Below are 21,061 nucleotides of genomic sequence, written 5' to 3'. Positions count from 1 at the left end.
CCATCTGCTGTCCTGAGCAGCTGTGTGCCCTGCCCTTCCCTCCTGGCCAGGGCCCCTGCAGAGCGGGCCGAGAGTGGAGGCTGCTCTGGCAGCTCGGATTGTCTAGAGTGCCCAGGATCTCCTGCTGTTGAGAGAATCATTGCTCCTCTTCCCCTAGGGTGCTCCAGCTGATGAACCTAACAGATTCTCGCTTGGCCCAGGCGGGTAACGAGAAGCTAGAGTTGGCCATGCTGAGCTTTTTTGAACAGTTTCGTAAGATCTACATTGGGGACCAGGTGCAGAAATCCTCCAAGGTAACAGACTCACAGTCGGTTCCATTTAGTTCTCCCTGCTTGTTTGTGGAATTCTGATGGAGGGAAATGACTGACAACAGTGCAGTGCGGCCTCCGGATTTTAAGTGTTGGAATGGTCCAAATGTTTTCTCTGAGTCTGTAGGGTTCTGGGAGACTCATCGAAGAATTGGGTCCATTTCTCTAGTTCTCCATATGCTTAACAAATGGCCAGTCAGAACATCTGTTGTTCTCCCCTAAATTGGCAACTCTCAGTGTCTCTACATGAATTACTGCTCAGAACAGCGGAAGCTTTTGGCAGAGTTTCTGTCATTTCAGAATTGCAGGAGACCAGTGAGATAGCTCAGCATCTCTCCAGTATATAATGATGCTGGGACTCCAAGTTGTCCCTCAGTAGTCCGTCTCCCATTGTCCCCCACATCCTAACGCCTGAGTGTGGACCAGAGCAGTACTGGAGTGTGCCTTCTGATCTGCCTTCTTGGTTCTCTCGTCCCTTCACACGCCCCCAGCTGTACCGCCGGCTCTCGGAAGTGCTGGGCTTGAATGACGAGACGATGGTGCTCAGCGTCTTCATCGGGAAGATGTAAGTGTTGGGGCCGTCAGCAGGCGTCCCTCGCAGTCCTGTTGCAGCTGTGCTGTGGCATCTTGGCGTTGTGCCGCCGGCGCCTTGACGCGCCAGCATTGGTTGTTTGCATCAGGAAACTGTGCATTTGAGTGTGTGACAAGCTGTGCTTAGAGACATGGCCCGGCCCCAGCGCGTTCCAGGCTCGTGCAGGCAAGGCTTCAGTTCTGTCCTGCGGAGAACTCCTCTAGCCTCCGGAACCAAGGTGGAACCCTGGCTCAGCGTCAGACAGCCCTCCCTCGTGAGCACTTGGCACCCGGCCTGTCAGCTGACAGCCACACTACCGGGGGTGCCAGTGCAGGCATTCACTCCTGCAGGAGGAGGCCTGTCCCTCTGGGGAGGCGTCACACCCTCCACGAGTCTCTGTGGTCATTTGAACTACATCATCAAGGGTGGCACTCCTGTTTGGCCTGCCCCCCCTCCCATTTTTTTAACATTGTGCCCTTCATTGATATTCTCCACTTAGGAAGCTCAGTTCATCCAAGCACACATTAGGACTCATTGCCCAGGGCTGTGTGCAGCATGACGTTTTGCTTGCTCTCAACTGTCCCAGCCCTATCCTGCTCATCCGTGAGCTGGTCCGTATTTTCAGAGGAGAAGCGAAGGGGGCCTAAAGGCCTCTGCCAGCCTCGCACCCAGAAGCAAGGGCTACTAGAGTTCTGCAGCTGACAGTGGATGGTGCAGGTGCAGAATTGCATACGTCTGCATGTTATCACTGCCGCAGGAATCTCTTACCCTTGCTGCAGAGATCAGCCCTGGAGTGCCCCCAGAATCCCAAGGGCCTGGGTATGGGCCAGTGTAGCTTTGGAACCAAGTAGTGAAGATTATCTGAAGCATAATTTTTCTAGTCCATCAAATGTAAGTATGGAGATTTTATACCCATTTTGTTTATCTTTTTTTTTCTATATATATATTTTTGTGGTCGTGATGTCTGTGAATTGGTGATGCAGATTATGTGGTGACTTAATGGATGATCTTCTTCTCAGTCCTTGAGGAAGCCAGGCAAATCAAAAGCGTCTCGATCTTTTTTCTCTGTGTCCTGCAGCATCACCAACTTGAAGTACTGGGGCCGTTGTGAACCAATCACGTCGAAGACGTTGCAGCTTCTGAATGACCTCTCCATTGGATATCCTTTCCCAAGCCGGCCGCTGTGCACAGCCACCAGTGTGTGGGCCATGGCCGCCCGTGGCCTTCACTGCGCATCAGCTCGGTGGGCTCGGGCAGCTTCCATATCCCTAGCTATCAAGGGCACTGCCCCAGATGACAGTGTGCCAATAACAAGGCTGCAAATGACAGCACCCGGCCTGTCATCTCCTACAGGGTTATCCCTGGCTGAGGGATACCTGGCTCAGATCTGTACCACACTCGTGTGACCAGTTTTCGTTATCTTTAGCAATTACACAAGTCCCCCTTGAATTTTCCTGACAGCTGATTCCTGGAAACTTCCCCTATAACAGAAGTAGTAGCTTCCCTCCAGTGCGACCTGGATTGGGTCTGCTGGAAACACACACTCCCAGGAAAGCTTTGCAGGAGAGAAGATGTGTGTGGCTTCTGCCCAGCGGTTCTCCCTGCACTGAGCTGGAGGTGGAAAGTGATGCTGAGGACAGCTGCTCTGGGACTTGTGTGGATCCAAGCGAAAAGTGCCAGGGCTCAACTGTCTCCCTCCCAGACAGGAGTGTGGGCTGGGTGCTCTGTGCCTGGTGAGTTCAGTACTGCTTTGGAGAGAACACATTTTGCCTCGTGTGTTTTACTCTTGGAAAGTGATTTAGAAAATCGAGATAAGCAGTCCTTGGTCCTGGGAAGTTCCCACCTGTTGGGAGCTTCTTGGTGAGTGTGTGCCCTGCGTTCCTTGACTTCGTGCTTGGCCTCCACGTACAGCAGCGTCAGGAAGCTGGTGAAGCTCAGTGCAGTGCAGTTCATGCTGAACAATCACACGGTGAGTGCTAGAGTCGGGGGACCTCCCTGGGACCCGGAGGGACCGTCACGCCCACTGCAGGCCAGCCCGTGGCTCCCACGGCACGGCCAGGGCACACTTAGGCCAGGAGCGCTGCTCCCTGGGACCCGGAGGGACCGTCATGCCCACTGCAGGCCAGCCCGTGGCTCCCACGGCACGGCCAGGGCACACTTAGGCCAGGAGCGCTGCTCCCTGGGACCCGGAGGGACCGTCATGCCCAGCGCTCACACCTCAGAGAACTTAGGAGGTCACAGTGAGGATGTAAAAGCAGAAAGTGTCCTCCGGTGCTCCGGGAGCAGCCGCGCAGCCAGTGGCCTGGAAGGGCTGCCCTGTGCCCCCCACACAGTGGCCTGAAGGGCTGCCCTGTGCCCCCGACACAGTGGCCTGAAGGGCTGCCTTGCGTGCCCCCCACACAGTGGCCTGGAAGGGCTGCCTTGCGTGCCCCCGTCAGTGCTTCTTCCTCCATAACTAGTCTGTTTCTGTTTCTGTGTTTTCTTTTTCCAATAGAGCGAGCACTTTTCATTCTTGGGTATTAACAATCAATCCAACCTGACAGACATGCGGTGTCGGACTACCTTCTACACAGCGCTCGGGCGTCTCCTCATGGTGGACTTAGGTACTGCAGCCCTAGAGTCTCAGGAAGTCATCTGGCACTGTCCCTCAGTTGTCACTTGAAGCCAGAAAGCTAGATAAGCAGTCTCCTGCCGTCGACAGTGACTGTGTTGTCGCTAACTTCTGGTCCCTGTAACTGAAGGAGAGCAGCAGTGACCGTCCAGCTGATGGCACTGGCTTTTCCCTAAGGTAGTTGCAGACTGAGCTTCCTAAGTGAATTCTGTTGGCAGGATAGCTCCTCCATCTTCCCTCTCTGAGGTACAAACACACTTATATATATATATATGTATTTGAAAAATAGATTTACAGAGAGTTTGGGAGACAGAAAAGATCTCCCGTCTGCTGGTTTACTTCTCAGATAGTCACAGCAGCCAGAGCTGAACCGATCTGAAACCATTAGCTTCTTCTGGGCCTCCTACGTGGGTGCAGGGTGTGAAGGCTTTGGGCCGTCCTCAACTGCTGTCCCAGGCCACAAGCAGGGAGCTGGATGGGAAGTGGAGCCATCAGGATTAGAACTGGCGCCCATATGGGATGCCTGTACTTGAAGGTGGAAGATTAGCCTGTCGAGCCCTGGCGCCAGCCCCGCAAAACAGACAGCAAAGTTTGTTATCATCCAGTCTGCAACCCAAATGGGCCAGGCAGACTCTGTGGCATTAGCACTGTGGGAGCAGTGTACACACAGCTCATCACTGGTGTTCACTTGTTGTGAGGTTGTGAGCTGTTTCTATTCAATGTACTAAGGTCATGAAATGATAAAACCTCAGATTAGGGAAGATTATGGGGGGAAATGTTCACGCAACTGAAGCCCCCACCAGCGCCTGTTTGGGCTTTGGGTTTCATGTGGTTCTCTCTCGAACACGAATGAGTGACCCAGTACTTTGTGCACGCATGTTTGTATGTGTTCACTTCATTCCCCACGTACTGCTAAGAACCTACTGGGCGAAGAGGGTCTGCCACCTCCCCATCTCGCACGGCCCCGGCCTGTGAGCGGTTGCTGTGCAGCCAGCTCTGGCTTGTTCCCTTGCAGGAGAGGATGAAGATCAGTACGAGCAGTTCATGCTTCCCCTGACAGCCGCGTTCGAGGCTGTGGCCCAGATGTTCAGCACCAACACTTTCAACGAGCAGGAAGCCAAGGTGAGTGTCCGCCCTGCGAGCTGCTGCGTTTCCACAGGGGGCAGCCCTGGGAGGGCTTGCTTGGCCAGCGGGCAGAGAACAGCCCTTACCCAGGGACTGTCTCCCCGGTCAGCTGACCACTCCAAGTCTGGCATTTCAGGACATGCGTAATGCTTGCTTATATTAGAGGCCTCCGTTCTCATGATCCACTTTGCTGAGTTTTCAAATGATCAGCATTAAGTGGTTTGGTTTCCACACTAGGCTTCTCGTCTCTGTAGTGTCTTAGTTATGTTCCCTTCCCCTGTTCCATTTAGGTTTATTACAGTTTCCATTTCATGAACCTTTTTGGGAAATGAATAATGTTTTATTGGCCGGATAACCCCATCCCTTCTTGTTTTTCCTGCATTTTCTCTGTTTTCTGTTTCATTCATTTCTACTCTGTTCACACGTTTTCTGCTCTCGGGCTGTTTGTGCTTCTGCCTCCTTAGCTTGTCCCAATATAATCACGTAATTTGTCCCAATATAATCACGTAAGCTTCTTTGTGTATATTAGTTTTTAATGGGGTGAAAATCTTCCACTGTGGTCATTTTTATCTGTATAGTTTAATAGTGTTTAGTAATTCTGTATTATGAAAAGTCACAAGTTTTAATATGGTATTTATAGCATAGTATTTAATGTAAAATTTCGTCATTATTTCCTTCTTCCTACCTTCTCATTTCCAGTAGGACTCTTTGACACATGAGACAGAAGACCTTTCTTGACTGCAGTCTTCCTCCTCTTCCTCCCTCATGCGCACCCGCCCTCCTGACCCACTCTCTGCAGTCCCCGAGGTCGGGAGGCTCGCTGGGAAACAGAGCAGACGTGCCCTGGCTCTGACCTTCACCTCTCCTTACAGTGCCTGCCGGGCTCTTGCTCTGTGCGGGACACAGGGCTGCGGGAGCAGCACCGCTTTGTGCAGCTCCTCTCCTTCCGTAGCCTTGCACCATGTAAGAGCATCTGCCTAAAGAGCAGGCCACACCCCTAATGGTTCATGCCCTGTGGCTGGGCCACAGGAGCTGTGCCATGCAGGTCAGCTTTCACACAGCAGCCGCAGCACCTGCCGTTGCCTTTCTCGGAACATGGCCTTGTTGAGCAGCACAGTACTGTGCTTGGGTTTAGGGGGCTGGAGGCAGGCACCATTCAAAGCTGAGTGGGCGTGAAGATGCCCGAATGTCAGTAGCAAGGCTGTACTTGACAGCTGTCCATGAGTGCCAACCCCTTTCTGTTCACATTATCCTGTACAAGGCAAGCAGAATGAGCCAAAAGAACCCAAAGTTGGTTGTCGCTGTGAGCCCAGCTCTGTGTCCCGTGTGGTTGGGAACATTGCTCCGTGGCATCAGCTTGGCAGAGCTGCTTGTTTCTGAGGTGCACTGTTCAGCAGAAGTATAGCAGTGGTCACACACAGTGAGCTGGGCTCCCGCCGCGGCCACCTTCTGACACTGCTTACAGTCTGCTTCTAGAGGCACTCCTGGCGCCCAGGGCCACCCCATCAGTGTCACTGTGCTTCCCTCCCGCCTGCCACGTGGCCATGGCCACACTGTTGGCAACGTTAGGCCTCGTCCTCTTGCTATAGGGCAGACTACTTCAAAGCTTCAAGGTTCTCAGACACCCCGACCAAAGGGACATGAGCCTCCTGGGCTGCATGGGCAGGGTGGGAGTTCCTGAGATAAGTCATTAAGACATTAGATGTGTAGCTGCCCTGCGTCTTCACTGGACCTTCCCGCATTAAGGTATGGATAGCAGGAGAGACAGGGAGATGTTCCTGCCACTGGTTTACTCCCCACGTGGCTGCAGCAGCCGGAGCTCATGCACTCAGGAGCTCCTTCTGGTGTGCCATGTGGATGCAGAGATTCAAGATTTGGGGCCGTTTTCCACTGTTTTCCTAAACCATAAGCAGGAAGCTGGATCAGGAAGTAGAGCAGCACCTGCATGGGATGGTGGAGAACTAGCCTGCTAAGCCACTGTGCTGGCCCCCCTCCCACGTTTGAAGTAGGCATTATTGCTTTAATCTCTTAACTACCGTGTCAGCCTCTGTGTTTGCTGCCGTTGCCCAGTAACTATCCTGTTTTCTCAGAAGCTTCCAGAGTAATTTTCATGTGAGAAGATTCCGGTCTAGTACAGGGAAGGTCGCTCCAGGATGTCGTTGACGGTGTGGGGGGGAGACCTGGGCGTGGATGTGCGGCATCCCGTCAGATGGTTGGAGTCTGACTGTCTCCGCTGTTGCCCCGCTTCTCTTTCAGCGCACTCTGGTTGGCCTGGTGCGAGACCTCAGGGGCATAGCTTTCGCCTTCAACGCCAAGACCAGCTTCATGATGCTGTTTGAATGGATGTATCCTAACGCAAACTAGGACTGTAGCCCCCAAGCCTCAGCTGGCGTGTGACTGGCTGATGGAGGCGCTGGCAGGGCCGGGGGTTGCCGAGAGCAAGGTGTGCTGCGAGGCTCAGAAGCCGAAAGCTCCCCCGGAGGTCTGTGCACGGCCTCCTGCAGCGGTCTGCTGCCTAACGTGAGGTCCGTGCATGTGAGCCGGTTGCCCAGTCTCTCCTCTGGCCACACGCAGAAATGCGAGAGGGAGAAACATCCAGCCCATTCAAGAATCAGCGTGTACACAGACCTCACAGCCTTCAGCAGCCTGTCCGCCGAGGACCTCGCTAGTCAGGAGGGAGAGGAAATAGCTGCTCCCTAGGACACTGTAGCAGCGTGAACACCTGGTGTTCTGTAAGAGGAAGGCGCTGTGGGAGCTGGGCTGTGTTAGCAGCTGCCCATTGCCGTCAGCATCTTCTAGTCACGCCAGGTCTGCTGCCACAGGAAGGAGTGCACGTGGATTGTTTGTACCTGGGCGGTGCTGAGGATGCTTTCTGGAGGCAGGAACTCTTCCTTAGCTTGCTGTGTGCAGATACCCATCCTACATGCCGATCCTGCAGCGGGCGATCGAGCTGTGGTACCATGACCCAGCCTGCACCACGCCTGTGCTCAAGCTCATGGCGGAACTCGTTCACAACAGGTAAACCCAGCGGCCTGCTCGTGGGACAGTCTGCCTTCCCTCGTGCCTGATCCATTGTCAGAGGAGAGGACACACCTGCTGTCAGTGCAGAGGGCCCTGAGAGGTTTTTTGTCTGTGTGTGTGTGAGAGAGAGGGGGAAGAGAGAGAGAGGACATACTGGTTTGAAAGGCAGAGTTGTAGAGATGGATCTTCCATCCACTGGTTCACTCCCCAGATGGCTACCACGGCCAGAGCTGAGGCAGTCTAAAGCAGGAGCCAGGAAGTCCTGGGTCTCCCCACGAGTACAGGAGCCCAAGGACTTGAGCCGTCCTCCACTGTCCCCAGGGCCAGAAGCAGAGCAGCTGGGATTAGCGCCTGAGCCTCTCTGGGTTGCCGGTGCCACTGAGTTTTTGCTGTGTGTTTTTTACTTTAGTCTAAAATGTGGTGAGCACATCCACGGGGTTAAGCTACCACTTGGTACACCTGTATCCCCTCCAGGCACCCGGTTCTTGTCCTGGCTGCTCCAGTCCAGCTTCCTGCTAGTGCACATCATGGGAGACCGCGGCTCATGCTGCCGTCCACATGAGAAACAGGATGGCATTCTCAGCTCCTTGCTTCAGCCGGGGTCAGCCCAGCTGTTGGAGGCACTAGGAGGGTGAACCAGTGCTCTCTCTGCACTGCAAATAAAATGGAAAAAAAGTGTAGATCTCTGCAACACCATAGAGATTGTGAAAGGGAAGGGCTGAGTACTACAACTTTGCTGGAATTTCAAGTTTGTGCATCTTCCTCTGGCGGCACTCTTGAGAAGTTTCCAGCTGCTCTGGGGAGAGTGGGTGGTGTTCACAGAGGCTGAGCTGTCCATTGATATGAGAGAGAACGGAAAGATCTACTCTGTGCCAGACACCCCAGCTGTCTGCCCTCCTTGACTTGACATTCAGTGAGAGAAACAGACAATAAAAACCAGCACAGGAGGTGATTTCAGCTAGTCACTGAAGTGCTGTGGACGGTATAAAGCAGGGTAGTACCATAGGAAGGACAGCACAACCCTCGTGCTGGGAGTGACCAGTGAGAGTCAAGCAGGCCTGTGGAGGCAGGGGTGTTCTGGGTGGGATGGGGGCTGGGGAATGGGTGACCAGACAGGAAGTGGACGCATCCAGGGTTCTTCCAGTCTGGGCCATGAAGAACTCATTGGACTTGGGCAGGGGACACCAGGGAGAGGCAGTGTGGATGAGAGCCTTTACCCAGCCAGAGTCCAGTGAGTCTTTAAAAGATGGAAGAAACAGCAACTGGCCGTGGTGGTGCAGCCGCTGGGACCCCACAGCCCCGTCGTAGCGCCTGCTGCAGCTCCTGCCTGCTCTTGTTTCCCGCTGGAGCAGTCATGGGAGACAACAGACGTGGGTTCCAGTACTTGGGTCACTGGCACCTTCGTTGGAGACCCAGATGGCGTCCCCCAGGCTTAGCTTCAGCTTGGCCTGGCTCTGGCTCTTGTAGCATTTGGAATAATCCTCTGCCTGTGGCATTGGTATCCCATATGGGTGCCCAAGTCCCAGCTCTTCCACTTCCAGCCCCTGTCTCTGCCCTTCTCTCTTCCTCACTCCTCCTCCTCTCCCCCCACATTTCAAATAAATGCCTTTTTCTTTTCTTTTTTTAAATACACACTACAGGGGCTGGCATATAGGATAGCAGGGAAAGCTGCAAAACCATCTTTCCATATGGGTTCCAGTTCTCATCCCAGCTACTCCAGTTCTAGCCCAGCTCCCTGCTAAAAGCCTGAGAAAAGCAGAACATGGCCCAAGTATTAGGGCCCCTGCCGTCCACAGGGGAGACGTGGAAGCTCTTGGCTTTGATCTGGTCCACCGTGCTGGTTGCCAGCCGTCTGAGAATTAAACCAGCAGATGGGAGGTTCTTTCTCTGTCTCTCTCCCTCTTTTTAAAAGGCGAATTTACAGTGAGAGGGAAAGCCAGAGGAAGATCCTGCATGCACTGGTCCACCCCGGCAAATAGCCGCAGTGACCGGATCCGAGCCATTCTAAAGCCAGGAGCTTCTCTGGGTCCCCGAGAAAGCGCCTTTGACCTTTCTGTGCCCTGCTTAGGTCCCAGAGGCTGCAGTTCGACGTCTCTTCTCCCAACGGCATCCTACTCTTCCGGGAAACCAGCAAGATGATCACAATGTATGGTAAGTGCTTAGGGGACCATGTCTCCTGCAACGGACTTGCATCTCACTTGCCACACTGTGAGCCATGTGTGGCCTCAGGCAAGCCCTGGCAGTGGCCAGGGCAACATTGCCACAGTGAGCTGTGTTCCTCAGGAGTGCCAGCTGTCCTCCATCCCCACCCTGGCCTGCTGGCGTTGGTGTGCCCTTTGGCATGAGATTATGTTGGTCTGAAAACCATCGGTCATGATGGAGCTCAGTATCAGGGTCCCGTGTTTTCTCAGGCAATCGTGTCCTGACCCTGGGAGAGGTGCCAAAGGACCAGGTCTACGCCCTGAAGCTCAAGGGCGTCTCCATCTGCTTCTCCATGCTCAAGGCCGCCCTCAGTGGCAGCTATGTCAACTTCGGAGTCTTCCGTCTCTATGGTGACGACGCCCTTGACAACGCTCTGCAAACCTTCATCAAGCTGCTCCTGTCCATTCCCCACAGCGACCTCCTGGTACGTCCTGCTGCGTGCGCACCCCGTGCTCTCCCAGGCTCATCAGTTACCTGGTTTTCTGAGAAGTGACTAGCTGGCTTGTGTATGCTGTAACCAAGTGCAAGGGATCAAGCAATTTGATTTCAGATCTTGATACTGAAGTGCGCAGCGCCTAAGGTGGCCTTTCCCCCCTTCCTGCTCTCAGGATTACCCCAAGCTCAGCCAGTCTTACTACTCACTACTGGAAGTCCTCACCCAGGACCATATGAACTTCATCGCCAGCCTGGAACCCCATGTCATCATGTATATCCTCTCTTCCATTTCTGAAGGACTCACTGCACTTGGTAAGCACTCGGCTGGCCTGCTGGATGGCTTAGGTTTTGCCTCTTAGCTGAGTGGAGCGCCTGAGGGGAGGCGCACCATGCAATGCAATGGTGACAGCTGTGTCCAGCACGGCCTCTGTCCTTGCGGAGTTGGCCTCTGGGGTGACAGGGACACACAGTAGGGGTGCTAGCCCAGGGTGCTGCAGTGGCCTTGGGTGAGGCCTTCTGGTTGCGAGGAGGTAGCAGGAAGAGGTGACAACAAAGTCACTGGACAAGCTGGACATGTGCCTCGCAAGTTAGCAAGCACACACCAGTGCTGTGAGCAGGAAAGGGCCGCCCGGGTGGGGGCGGTAACACACGGGGGCGCAGCTGCAGCTCACAGAGGGTCTCTGGGGGCCTGGAAGGGCCTCTTGCCCCTCCCCTGCAAGGGTCCATCCTCATTCTTCCGCTTCCTGCCACCTGGTGTTTTCTTGGCCACCTTCCAGCCATCCCAACAGTGTGTTCAGACAATGAGAAGCATTTTTCTGTGAGGCTGAGCAAACCATAAAGTTGAGTCACCTGTGGAGTGGTCACAGGGTGTGGCCAGTGACATAGAATGGCTTGGATGACCTGTAGTGGGTGAGCCACCACTGCCGCCTCCCCGATTTGCACTCACTGCCGATGGGGGGACAGCCATGTCCACTGCAACCAGTCCCGGCAGGACCCCAGGGGCCTCCGCATAGACTGCCAGCCCCACAGGAACCCAGTCGCTGACTCCTTGAAGGCCACAGCCCTGTCCAAAGGCTGAGCAAGCCTGCGGTTCCCCTAGAGGTGCTACCCACCTGACAGGCCACTTGGTGTTTGCGGGCTGAGGAAGTGGGAATCCCTGGAGCTCCCCCAGATAACGAGAGCACAGGCTTGTTGGGACTTCCGGAGGCTCGGCACCCAGCTTCAGAGCCTTCAGGCAAGCCGCACAACCTTCCCTGACTGGTTTCCTCGCGTACAGTAAAATGCAGTGCCTTCCTCCCAGGCTTCTTGGGAGAGTAGATTACACTCAGGCCACTGTGGCACAAAAGCAGCGCTTGCGGCATGTCAGCCTGGGTCCCACGTGAGGCACATGCACATCCGCTAAGCACTAAGCCACAGCGTCAGCACGGGGCTCGCATTGAGACGCCCTGACCTGAACTGCCACTTGGGTGCAGCTCAACCCAGCTCCCTGCTAAGGGCTCTGAGAAAGTAGGTAATTCTCCAAATACCCACGAGGCAGACCAGGACAGAGTGAGGCTCCTGGCCTCGACCTGACCCGGGCTGGGAACGAGCAGATGCAGGGTGCGTGTCTTTGTCCTTTTGCCGTTCAAATAAATATCTTGAAAAGTGATGACAGATTGTTTACTTAATTCCTGTCACGTTACTGCACACCCATCTTGAGACTTGGAAATTAACGGGAGCACGCTGAGCCCTGGCTGAAAAGGCCCCAGCTCCCGGTCTCCTGGGTCCTCTCCCAGGTCCACGAGCAGCTCGGTAGCTGTGTCCCGCCCGTCCCCTCTCTCCTACAGACACCATGGTGTGCACAGGCTGCTGTTCCTGCCTGGACCACATCGTGACATACCTCTTCAAGCAGCTGTCACGCAGCACCAAGAAGAGGACGACCCCACTGAGCCAGGAGAGCGATCGCTTTCTGCATATCATGCAGCAGCATCCCGAGATGATCCAGCAGGTGAGGGGCCGCAGGTGGAGGCCACGCGGGTGGCAGCATCTCACTGCACTCAGGCTGCTGAGCTGGACTGGAGTGTTCACCACGGGGAATTTTGAATGCAGACTAGCTGAAATAAACACCAAGTGTTAGTTAACATGGGCCTTGGGCCGACCTCATGAGCACCGTCCTTCCGCTGCGCTGCACACGGGGCACAAGCTCGCAGCCAGCCAAGCAGCCTGCTGCTGCAGGCTTACGCTCCTGTTGGCCAAACAGGAACCCTGTGCAGGATCTGAAGAAGGTGCAGAGTGGTCTGGCCTGCTCTCTTTGCTGGACTCTGCTTCATTCCCCACACGTCACTGTGAATTGGAACAGTCCATTTGTAAAGTAAATGATTGAAGAACGGGAATGGGAATATCTTGAAAGAAAGAAGGCTTACCTTGAGATCAAAGACTAGAACAAAATTCCAAAAGCACTTGTGTGGCTTACCCGCTGAAGAGGCTGGGCCACCACGAGCTCACTGCCTCAGTCTCTGTTCCTCCTGTAGATGCTGTCCACGGTGCTGAACATCATCATCTTTGAAGACTGTAGGAACCAGTGGTCTATGTCCCGGCCCCTGCTTGGCTTGATACTCCTAAATGAAAAGGTAAACGAGGCAGTGAAGACTGTAGGAACCAGTGGTCTGTGTCCCGGCCTCTGCTTGCCTTCTGGAACACCCCGGAGAGCAGGTGTTTGGTGCAATAGTTGAAGGAGCCCACTGGGAACCCCTCAACTGCCGTGGTGTTTGGTTTCCAGGTCTGCTCCCAGCTTTGAGCCTCCTGCCGATAGGTGCCCTCGGGGAGCCAGCCTGGCTTGAGTGGCAGGCTCCTGGCTGCTGCCTGCTCCGAGCTTTAACTTTTGAAGGCATTTGGGGAAATGAACCAGGAGAGGGACAATCTCGCTCACTCATTTCTCTTAGATATCTCTTTGCCTTTCAAATGGATGAAAATGAGCAACTGCCTGGAAGCAATACCAGGGGTCGTTGAGCAGGGGAAGCGAGCCATTGACTAAGCGTGTGCTGCCGGTGTTTTGAACGCTGCACGGGCAGGTGTGGGTGTCCGTGTGGACACAGGGGCGTCTTCCTCTGGGCGACGAGTCAGGGACCCGTATGCGCGGCTCAGCCATCAGCGAGGGATCTGGGTCAGGTGGCCCTTGTGAAGGGCTTACATGAAATAGTCCTGATTTTGCAGGTTTTTAGTTTTGGCTTTTTTAGTGGGTTTTGTGTTTTTTGTTGGTTTTTTTTTTTTTCTTTTTCTTTTTTTTTTTTTTAAGATTTATTCATCTATTTACTAGAAAGGCAGAAGGAGAAACATGGAGAAAGATCTTCCATCCGCTGGTTCACTCCCCAAGTGGCCACAACAGTCAGAGCTGAGCTGGTCCAAAGCCAGTATCCTGGAGCTTCTTCAAGTCTCCCACGTGGTTGCAGAGTCCCCAAGGCTTTGAGCCATCCTCGACTGCTTTCCCGGGCAGGGAAAAGCTGGGAGCTGGATGGGAACTGGAGAAGCTGGGATATGAACCAGCACCCATATGGGATCCCAGTGCATGCAGGGCGAGGACTTTGGCCACCAGGCTATTGTGCCGGGCCCAATAGCCCTGATTTTTAAAGGGGACAACAACGTAACCCTGCCAGTGCTGACCTGAGCTGTTCTAAAGGACCCAAGTTAGTTAGCGCTGGCCCCTCCTTGGAGAACACCCCTCAGCCCGTGAACGACAGTGAGCTCATCTTGCTCCCCCACGTGCTCTTACCATCTCTCTCACTCCTCGCCCCACAGTATTTTTCTGACCTAAGAAACAGTATCGTGAACAGCCAGCCACCAGAGAAGCAGCAGGCTATGCATTTGTGCTTCGAAAACCTGATGGAAGGCATCGAGCGCAATCTGCTCACGAAAAACAGAGACCGGTGAGTGCCAGACCCTGTGAGAGACCCGGGCAGCCTTGCTTTGCAGGACCTTGAGCACCACTGTGGGTGCCCGTATTCCAGGGCCCTGGGCAGTGCTGTCCAGGCAGGAGCCATAAATACGGCTTTACGGCAGAAAGCAGGCACAATTGTATCGTCAGCATATGTACCAGGTGTATGTAAAACGTCAGTGTATATTGCTTCGAAAGTGAGCACAATAACATCCTTTGCTTCGCTGGACTGAGTCTTTAAAGTCCCTTGTTGGATGCGCAGCCCCAGAGAACCCAGGTGCCGGGTTTCGCCAGAGAGGCCTGGTCTGCATTTAGATTTCCTGCATTTACACTCACATGGTAAACTCCACGGCCCACCTCTTCTTGTGCGTTTAGTGCACTCCTTCATCTGATTGGCTTGTCCCCACTCTCCACAGGGCAGGTGCTGGGCGGCCCCTGGGAGCCCACTGGCCTCCTGCCCTCAGCCTCTGCAGCTCCTTCCCCATCCCTCGGGGAGACCGCTGCTAGAGAGTGGGCAGATGGGAGCTGCCTTTTCCTTGGCACCCATCGGCCCAGGCGAACGGCCTTAACAACCGCCGGTTCCAGGCTCCGCTTCCTGGAGCCACTTCCCTGCACTGTCCTCCCCAACCCATCCCCATCCTGTCTGCAGGTTCACCCAGAACCTGTCCGCGTTCCGTCGAGAAGTCAACGACTCGATGAAGAACTCCACGTACGGCGTGAACAGCAACGACATGATGAGCTGACATCTCCTCGGACTGACCTGTGCGGAGCAGCGTCCCCTTGGTCTGGCCCAGAGAGGGGAGCAGTTGCGAGGGAGAGGGCCTGGCTGACCCTGGTCCCTTCCTCCCCGGCCGTGAGGGAGATGGCAGAGGTCACCTAGCTAATTCCCTGGGGAAGGGCGTGGGTGCACTCCCTCGGGGCAGGGCGCTGCTGGTTCCTGGGGCCTGGGTGGGAGGGTGTGGGGAGGAGACACAGCCGCCCGCGCCTCCAGCCCCTCCTCCGGGGCCGCCCGACGGGGGAACCCCCAATGTCCTGCCACAACCTGCCTTGTATAAACATGTACATTTTTTCATAACATTTTGAACAAGGTTTATATTGACTCAAGTTTAAAAACAAAAAAGTGTGACTGAAAACTTTTTACAGAGTCTAGTGCACCAGTGCGGATGTGAGGGGCTGTGTGTGCGCGTGAGGTGTTTCCTGGTGGCCTGGAGCTTTACTGGACAGGGCGTGTGAACGGACAGAGATATATTTAGTGACACAGTGTAGAGAGGCAGAAACAAAAGTAAAAATTCCAAATGTATATTTTTTCTTATTGCCCTTTCCTCACCCCCCCCCAGCAATCACACCCTGTTACTGTATTAACCCTTGTTATTAGGAACTCTAAGCCATTGCCAGAGCCCCACCCCGCCCCGTAGCTGGCACCTCCGACGGTGCCACATCACGGCAGCAGCAGTGCTCGGTGCCCTTACCTCCACCCTGCTCCCCGCAGCTCCTCCTCCGACATACGCCTCTCGTGAGAGTTGGATTTCACAAGGTGTGGTAGTCTGGCCTGCAGACCACAGAGACCCGAGCAGATTGGCGTGGCTGCCGACTGTTGGATGAGGCCGCCGGAGGCTCCGCTGCGTGTGGCCTGCTGTCTCCCCAGCCCTTGAGGCGGTGTGTGTGGACGTATGCGTGTGGATATTTATATACGCACCTGCACGCGTGGATGTGTGACCTGAGGAGGCCCCCGCAGTGGAGGGGTTCTCAATAACAAGGCCTACCTAGCATGAAGCAGCTGACACTCCCCCACCCCCTTCCAAGCATACGTTTTTATAAAATGAAAACCACAAGAAATGTTTGGGATATTTAAAGAAAAGTTGACTTAGGCAAAGTGACAGAGAGAGCTGTTTGCTTTGTACTTTATCCACAACTGTTGCTGCTGGTTGTACACATCCTAGCTCAGCTCTTGCCCATGGGACACTCATCAGTTGGGTTTGGTTTTTCTTTCTCTCCCCACCCCCACTTCTCCCCTCCCCCAGCGACTGTGGTGAATCCTTTCTGGCGTGATCAGGTTGCGGATAGACTTGTAAGGGTGTTTGCTGCATACAGTGTAAGCATTGTGACCGCCAATAAACTTCAATGGTTTCTACTGACCCCGCCTCAGCCGTCACGTCTAGTGTGTGTCGGGGGGCAGGGTGGGGAACATGCACTCCCCAAGCGGGAGCACAGGCCCCGGGACCCACCCACTGCACCGCGTCGGACTCCCTCCGCAATAAAACCAGGACTGCTTTAGTGGGGTCCTGGTAAGGAAAGCCACTGTCCCTCACTTCACCCTCACTCGTCGCATGGCTACCAGCAGGGAAGGAGAAACTGAACAAAGTCTATGTTGTGGATGCTTTGGGTTGTTTTGTTTTGTTTTTGGAAAGGGTCTTCCATCGGCTGGTTGTACCTAAATGGGTACAGTGGCTGGGGCTAGGCCAGGCAGAAGCCAAAAGTCTCAAACTTTCAGCTGCAAGACTTTCCTAGGTTTATTAGCAGGGAGGAAGATCAGAGGTGGAGCATCTGGGCTCCCCGCTGGTGTCCATATGGGATGTGCCACTCTTACCCAATTGTGCCGTGATGCCAGCCCCAAAATAATTTTGTTGTGTGCTGATAATTGTTCCTGATGGTTTCAAGCACAAGTGTCGTCCCCTGGTGTATTTTGCAGAGATCCCAGGACAGCCTGTGTGATCCCGGTAGAAGGGATGTTGCCAGCAACAGCGAGGAGCTCATACCGCGTACTGCAGATGCACGGACGCTCCGTGGACTGAGTGGCACTCGGTGGCCTTGTGTGCGTACACCGTGCCTGCCACCTGCTGGTTGAGCCCTTTAGGAACTGCTGTCACCCCCCTAGCCTTAAACTGTCCCCAAAGCCAAACACTACATTCTGATGATTAGAAAGCAGTCAGGACTGGCCTGGGAAAGCAGTAGAGGACAGTCCAAAGCTTTGGGACCCTGTACCCATGTGGGAGACCTGGAAGAGGCTCCTGGCTCCTGGCTTCAGATTAGCTCAAGCTGTTGAAGCCCCTTAGGAAGTGAACCATTGGGTGGAAGATCTTCCTCTCTGTCTCTCCTCCTCTCTGTATATCTGCCTTTCCAATAAAAAATAAGTAAATCTTTAAAAAGTGGGGAGCAGAGAGGCAGACAGGAATGTTTCCTGCCATCTCCAAGCCTCCCAAGATACAGCTTGGGGATTTTGCTGACTTGTACCACTCTCTGCCCACCTGCCCCAGGAGGGCCCTCCCTCAGGCAGCCCAGCCCCAGCCCCTCCTTTCCTGGCCGCTCACTGTCCTGTCCCCCGTTGGCATGCTAGTGCAGCCATTCCTTCCTTAACCGACAGCTCTCAGAGGAGACACTCAAACTGCCCTTTCTCCTTAGGTCACAATCGGGCAGTTTATTTTTTAGGGGAGTTGCTGGGGCTGGGCCTGGTGCCCTACGTGAATGTCCCAATCGCCTGAGCCTTCATGACCACCACCTCCAGGGTCTCCAGCAGCAAGCTGTGCTCCGTACCCAGAGCTGGGAACAGCCCAGGCCCCTCAGTGTGGGGGTACAGGCACTTAAGCCTCCTGGCTGAATGCCTACCCCTCAACTAGCAGTACCATGTGATTCATCCTGATAAATGTGAAACTCCAGTTTCCCCCAGGAATCCTCTGACTGATTCAGTTGAAACCACAGTTGGGAGTTTAGAATTTCATTTCCTAGGCGCTGTGTTCAACAGTTTGGTTGTCTGGGGTCAGTGTTGAACACTTTTTGTACCTTAACGTCGAGAGATGCCAGCATTTTACTGCAAACTTGTGTGTTTTGTTGATGTGGCCCGGGAGTGTTGGGCTCTTCCCACAGTGAGGTCAATTACAGGAGGCTGGAAACTGCATCAGGCTTTACAACTCTGAACAGAAGTGTCATTTTCCAATAAAGAAGCAGTAAGTTTTTATTCTCCAAAACATGCCCCCACCCAGCGAATGACTTTTCCCCTGAAAAAAAATGTTTTTGGGGTTCTGTGAAGCATTCGCCAGCCACAGAAGCTTCACCCTGCAGAGGCAACTAAGGGGCAGTGAAGACACCGCCTGGGCCCCACTGGCCACCAGCCAACCGGTCCAGACATCCAGTGCTGCCACAAGACAGGAAGAACTGTCCCAGGAGACCCGAAAGGCCGTGACTAACAAAAGAGGGCCTTCAAACATCACACCTGAGCCTCAAGATTTTTAACGTCAGTTTGAAAGGCTGGGCACCCATCAGGGTCATACTGATTGTGGGTGCCTGAGTTCATTGGTGAGCTGGCAACTTTGCCATACGTCAGGAATGGCAAGCAGTTGCTGGCTAGGGAACAGGACGTTCCAGTGTGGAGGGAGCCAGGTGTGGAAAACACTCCGGACCGCGAGGAAGCCTCCAGCTCTCGGGTCGGCCCGCTGCCGGCCTGCTGCTGCCCCCTGCACAGCTGCACGCTGGGCTTACTCAGCACACACTGGAATGGCCAAGGATGCTCCAGCACAGGAAAAAGCCGGCGCTTCTAGAAGCACTCGGCCATGGCCGTGACTCGACCGGGTAAGGGCAGCCCGGAAGTGACTGCGCACGCCTCTCGCGTCAGAAGGACGCGCCGTCGCTCGCTGGCCACGCCCCCGCCGGTCCGCGCAGGCGCAGGCGGCTCTGCGTCCTGGTCGCCGCCGAGAGCGACGCTCACCTCGTTCTCGGACCCGTCACCTCAGCGTGCGCCAAGGAACCGGTTCCTGGCGAGTCCACACTCGGCGGAGCGGGGCCGACGGCCTGAAAAGGACGTGTGGAAGAAGGGCCGGGCCGGTCCGAGACCTTGGCAGCCCCTCTAGGTCCCAGCTGCTCCCGTGCCGGCAGTCCTGGGGAGCCTGCCCCCACGTGAGAGCCAAGCCCGGCCGCAGCTCAGGCTCAGTAACTCTGCCTTGCAAATCTTTTTTTTTATTATTTTTTATTAAGCGCTTGTCCCTGACCCCCCCCCCTTTACTCAACATTGCCCCATTTAGTACAAGGTCCTAAGCAAGGTAAAAGACAGACAAAAGAAGGAAAAGTCACCCAGATCAGAACTGGGGATGCAAAACTTTAATCACAATGCCTTTATTTAAATACAAAAAAAGAAAGAAAAAAAAAAACCCTGGAATGAGTGAATTCAGCAAGATCAAATAGGAAGAGTATCTCAGAAGCTTACGGACAACTGAAAAGGTAAAATGGATCCAAAATATTTGAAGGTCATGAACAGCGTTTTCATTGATGCACATTTGCCATGAGCTTTTTCAAAAAAAAAAATTTTTTTTTTTCGTTGGAAAGTCAGATTTACAGAGGAGATAGTTCACTTCCCAAGCAGCCACAACAGCTGGAGCTGAGCCGATGCAAAACCAGGAGCCTCGGGCCCCGCGCTGTGGCGCAAGTGGTTAAGTCCTCGCCTTGCACGCCCGGGATCCCATATGGGCGCCGGTTCTATCCCAGCAGCCCCGCTTCCCTTCCAGCTCCCTGCTCGTGGCCTGGGAAAGCAGTTGAGGATGGCCCAAAGCTTTGGGACCCTGCACCCGCGTGGGAGACCCAGAAGAGGCTCCTGGCTTCGGATCGGCATAGCATCGGCCGTTGTGCTCACTTGGGGAGTGAATCATCGGAAGGAAGATCTTCCTCTCTGTCTCTCCTCTCTGTATATCCGCCTTTCCAATAAAAATAAATAAATAAAAATAAATCTTAAAAAAAAAAACCAGGAGCCTCTTCCAGGTCTCCCACACCACACGGCTGCAGGATCCCAAGGCTTTGGGCTGTCCTCGACTGCTTCTGCTTTTCCAGGCCACAAGCAGGGAGCTGGATGGGAAGTGGGAGCAGCCAGGATATGAACCAGCGCTCATATGGGATCCTGGCATGTGCAAGCAGAGGACTTTAGCCACTAGGCTACTGCACCAGGCCCTTCCGTGGATTTTTTGAAGACCCCATCAAATGCATGGGTCACAGAGGCTTTTTGGATTGACATAATCTTTTTTTAAAAGGAAAAAGGTACAGGGAAAGGAGGGAAGTTAAGCCTTGTTCACTCCCCCGCTGGAATGCTGGTGTCGCAGGCAGCGGGCTAGCTCGCTACACCACAAGGCCGACCCGTAATTCCAATTTCTGTGACGTGTACAACCTGCTTGTATTTCTGCATTCCTCGGGCAGTCCAGGGATAGCACGTGGAGACACCTTTTGCTGTGGCACGTGAGGTACGTAGATTGAGCTTAACAGGATAACACGCAACGTCTTGTCCTCAAACACCTAAAAAATCTGGCTGCGGAAAAGCAAGAAGTGACTGTAACATTCAGTGACGTCAGCACTGGTGTGTGGCGTAACAGGTTAAGCCGCTTATTGTGGCGTTGTAGTCCAGCTGAGGTTCCGTTTCTGATCCATTTCCCATTCAGCTCCCTGCTCTTGTGCCTAGGAAGGCAGCCGAGAAAGGCCTAACTGTTTGGGAGACACGGAAGAAGCTCCTGGCTCCTGGCTTTGGACCAGTCCAGGCCTAGCCATCATGGGCTATTAGAGGAGTGAACCAAGACATGGAAAATCTCTTTGCTTCTCTGTCTCTCCTTCTCTGTCACTGGACCTTTCAAATACATCAGTTTAAAGATAAACATCTGGGGCCCGGCACAATGGCTCCATGGCTAAATCCTCACCTTGCAAGTGCCAGGATCCCATATGGACACCAGTTCATGCTCCAGCTGCTCTACTTCCCTTCCAGCTCCCTGCCTGGAAAAACAGTAGCGAATGACCCAAAGCCTTGGGCCCCTGCACCCATGTGGCAGACCCAGGGGAGGCTCCTGGCTCCCAGCTTCAGGATTGGTTCAGCTGCAGCTGTTGCAGCCATTGGGATGGAGGGGGGCAACCAGTGG

The 21,061-nt window shown here is 54.2% G+C and overlaps 1 protein-coding gene across 4 annotated transcripts in view; it reads left to right on the top strand.

Moving 5' to 3' along the window:
• The window catches only part of XPO7 (exportin 7), a 59,323-nt gene extending 43,005 nt beyond the window's left edge, over positions 1 to 16,318 (top strand). For all 4 annotated transcript variants that reach the window (XM_040971287.1, XM_040971288.1, XM_040971284.1 and 1 more), the window contains 15 exons: positions 158 to 293; positions 800 to 873; positions 1,958 to 2,038; positions 2,785 to 2,848; positions 3,374 to 3,482; positions 4,506 to 4,612; positions 6,872 to 6,960; positions 7,526 to 7,633; positions 9,705 to 9,787; positions 10,048 to 10,262; positions 10,447 to 10,585; positions 12,100 to 12,260; positions 12,784 to 12,882; positions 14,048 to 14,175; positions 14,833 to 16,318. In XM_040971287.1, the coding sequence (XP_040827221.1) occupies positions 158 to 293; positions 800 to 873; positions 1,958 to 2,038; positions 2,785 to 2,848; positions 3,374 to 3,482; positions 4,506 to 4,612; positions 6,872 to 6,960; positions 7,526 to 7,633; positions 9,705 to 9,787; positions 10,048 to 10,262; positions 10,447 to 10,585; positions 12,100 to 12,260; positions 12,784 to 12,882; positions 14,048 to 14,175; positions 14,833 to 14,926 (1,687 nt within the window). In that variant the 3' untranslated portion in view covers positions 14,927 to 16,318. The remainder of the gene's footprint in view (positions 1 to 157; positions 294 to 799; positions 874 to 1,957; positions 2,039 to 2,784; positions 2,849 to 3,373; positions 3,483 to 4,505; positions 4,613 to 6,871; positions 6,961 to 7,525; positions 7,634 to 9,704; positions 9,788 to 10,047; positions 10,263 to 10,446; positions 10,586 to 12,099; positions 12,261 to 12,783; positions 12,883 to 14,047; positions 14,176 to 14,832) is intronic.
• The last annotated feature ends 4,743 nt before the right edge of the window (positions 16,319 to 21,061 follow it).

Source organism: Ochotona curzoniae, unplaced genomic scaffold (genome assembly GCF_017591425.1).
Source record: "Ochotona curzoniae isolate NIBS_2020 unplaced genomic scaffold, NIBS_Ocur_1.0 contig_21, whole genome shotgun sequence".
Classification (NCBI taxonomy): Eukaryota; Metazoa; Chordata; class Mammalia; order Lagomorpha; family Ochotonidae; genus Ochotona; species Ochotona curzoniae.
Note: the sequence above shows the minus strand (reverse complement) of the source record. Positions and strands in the feature narration are given on the sequence as shown.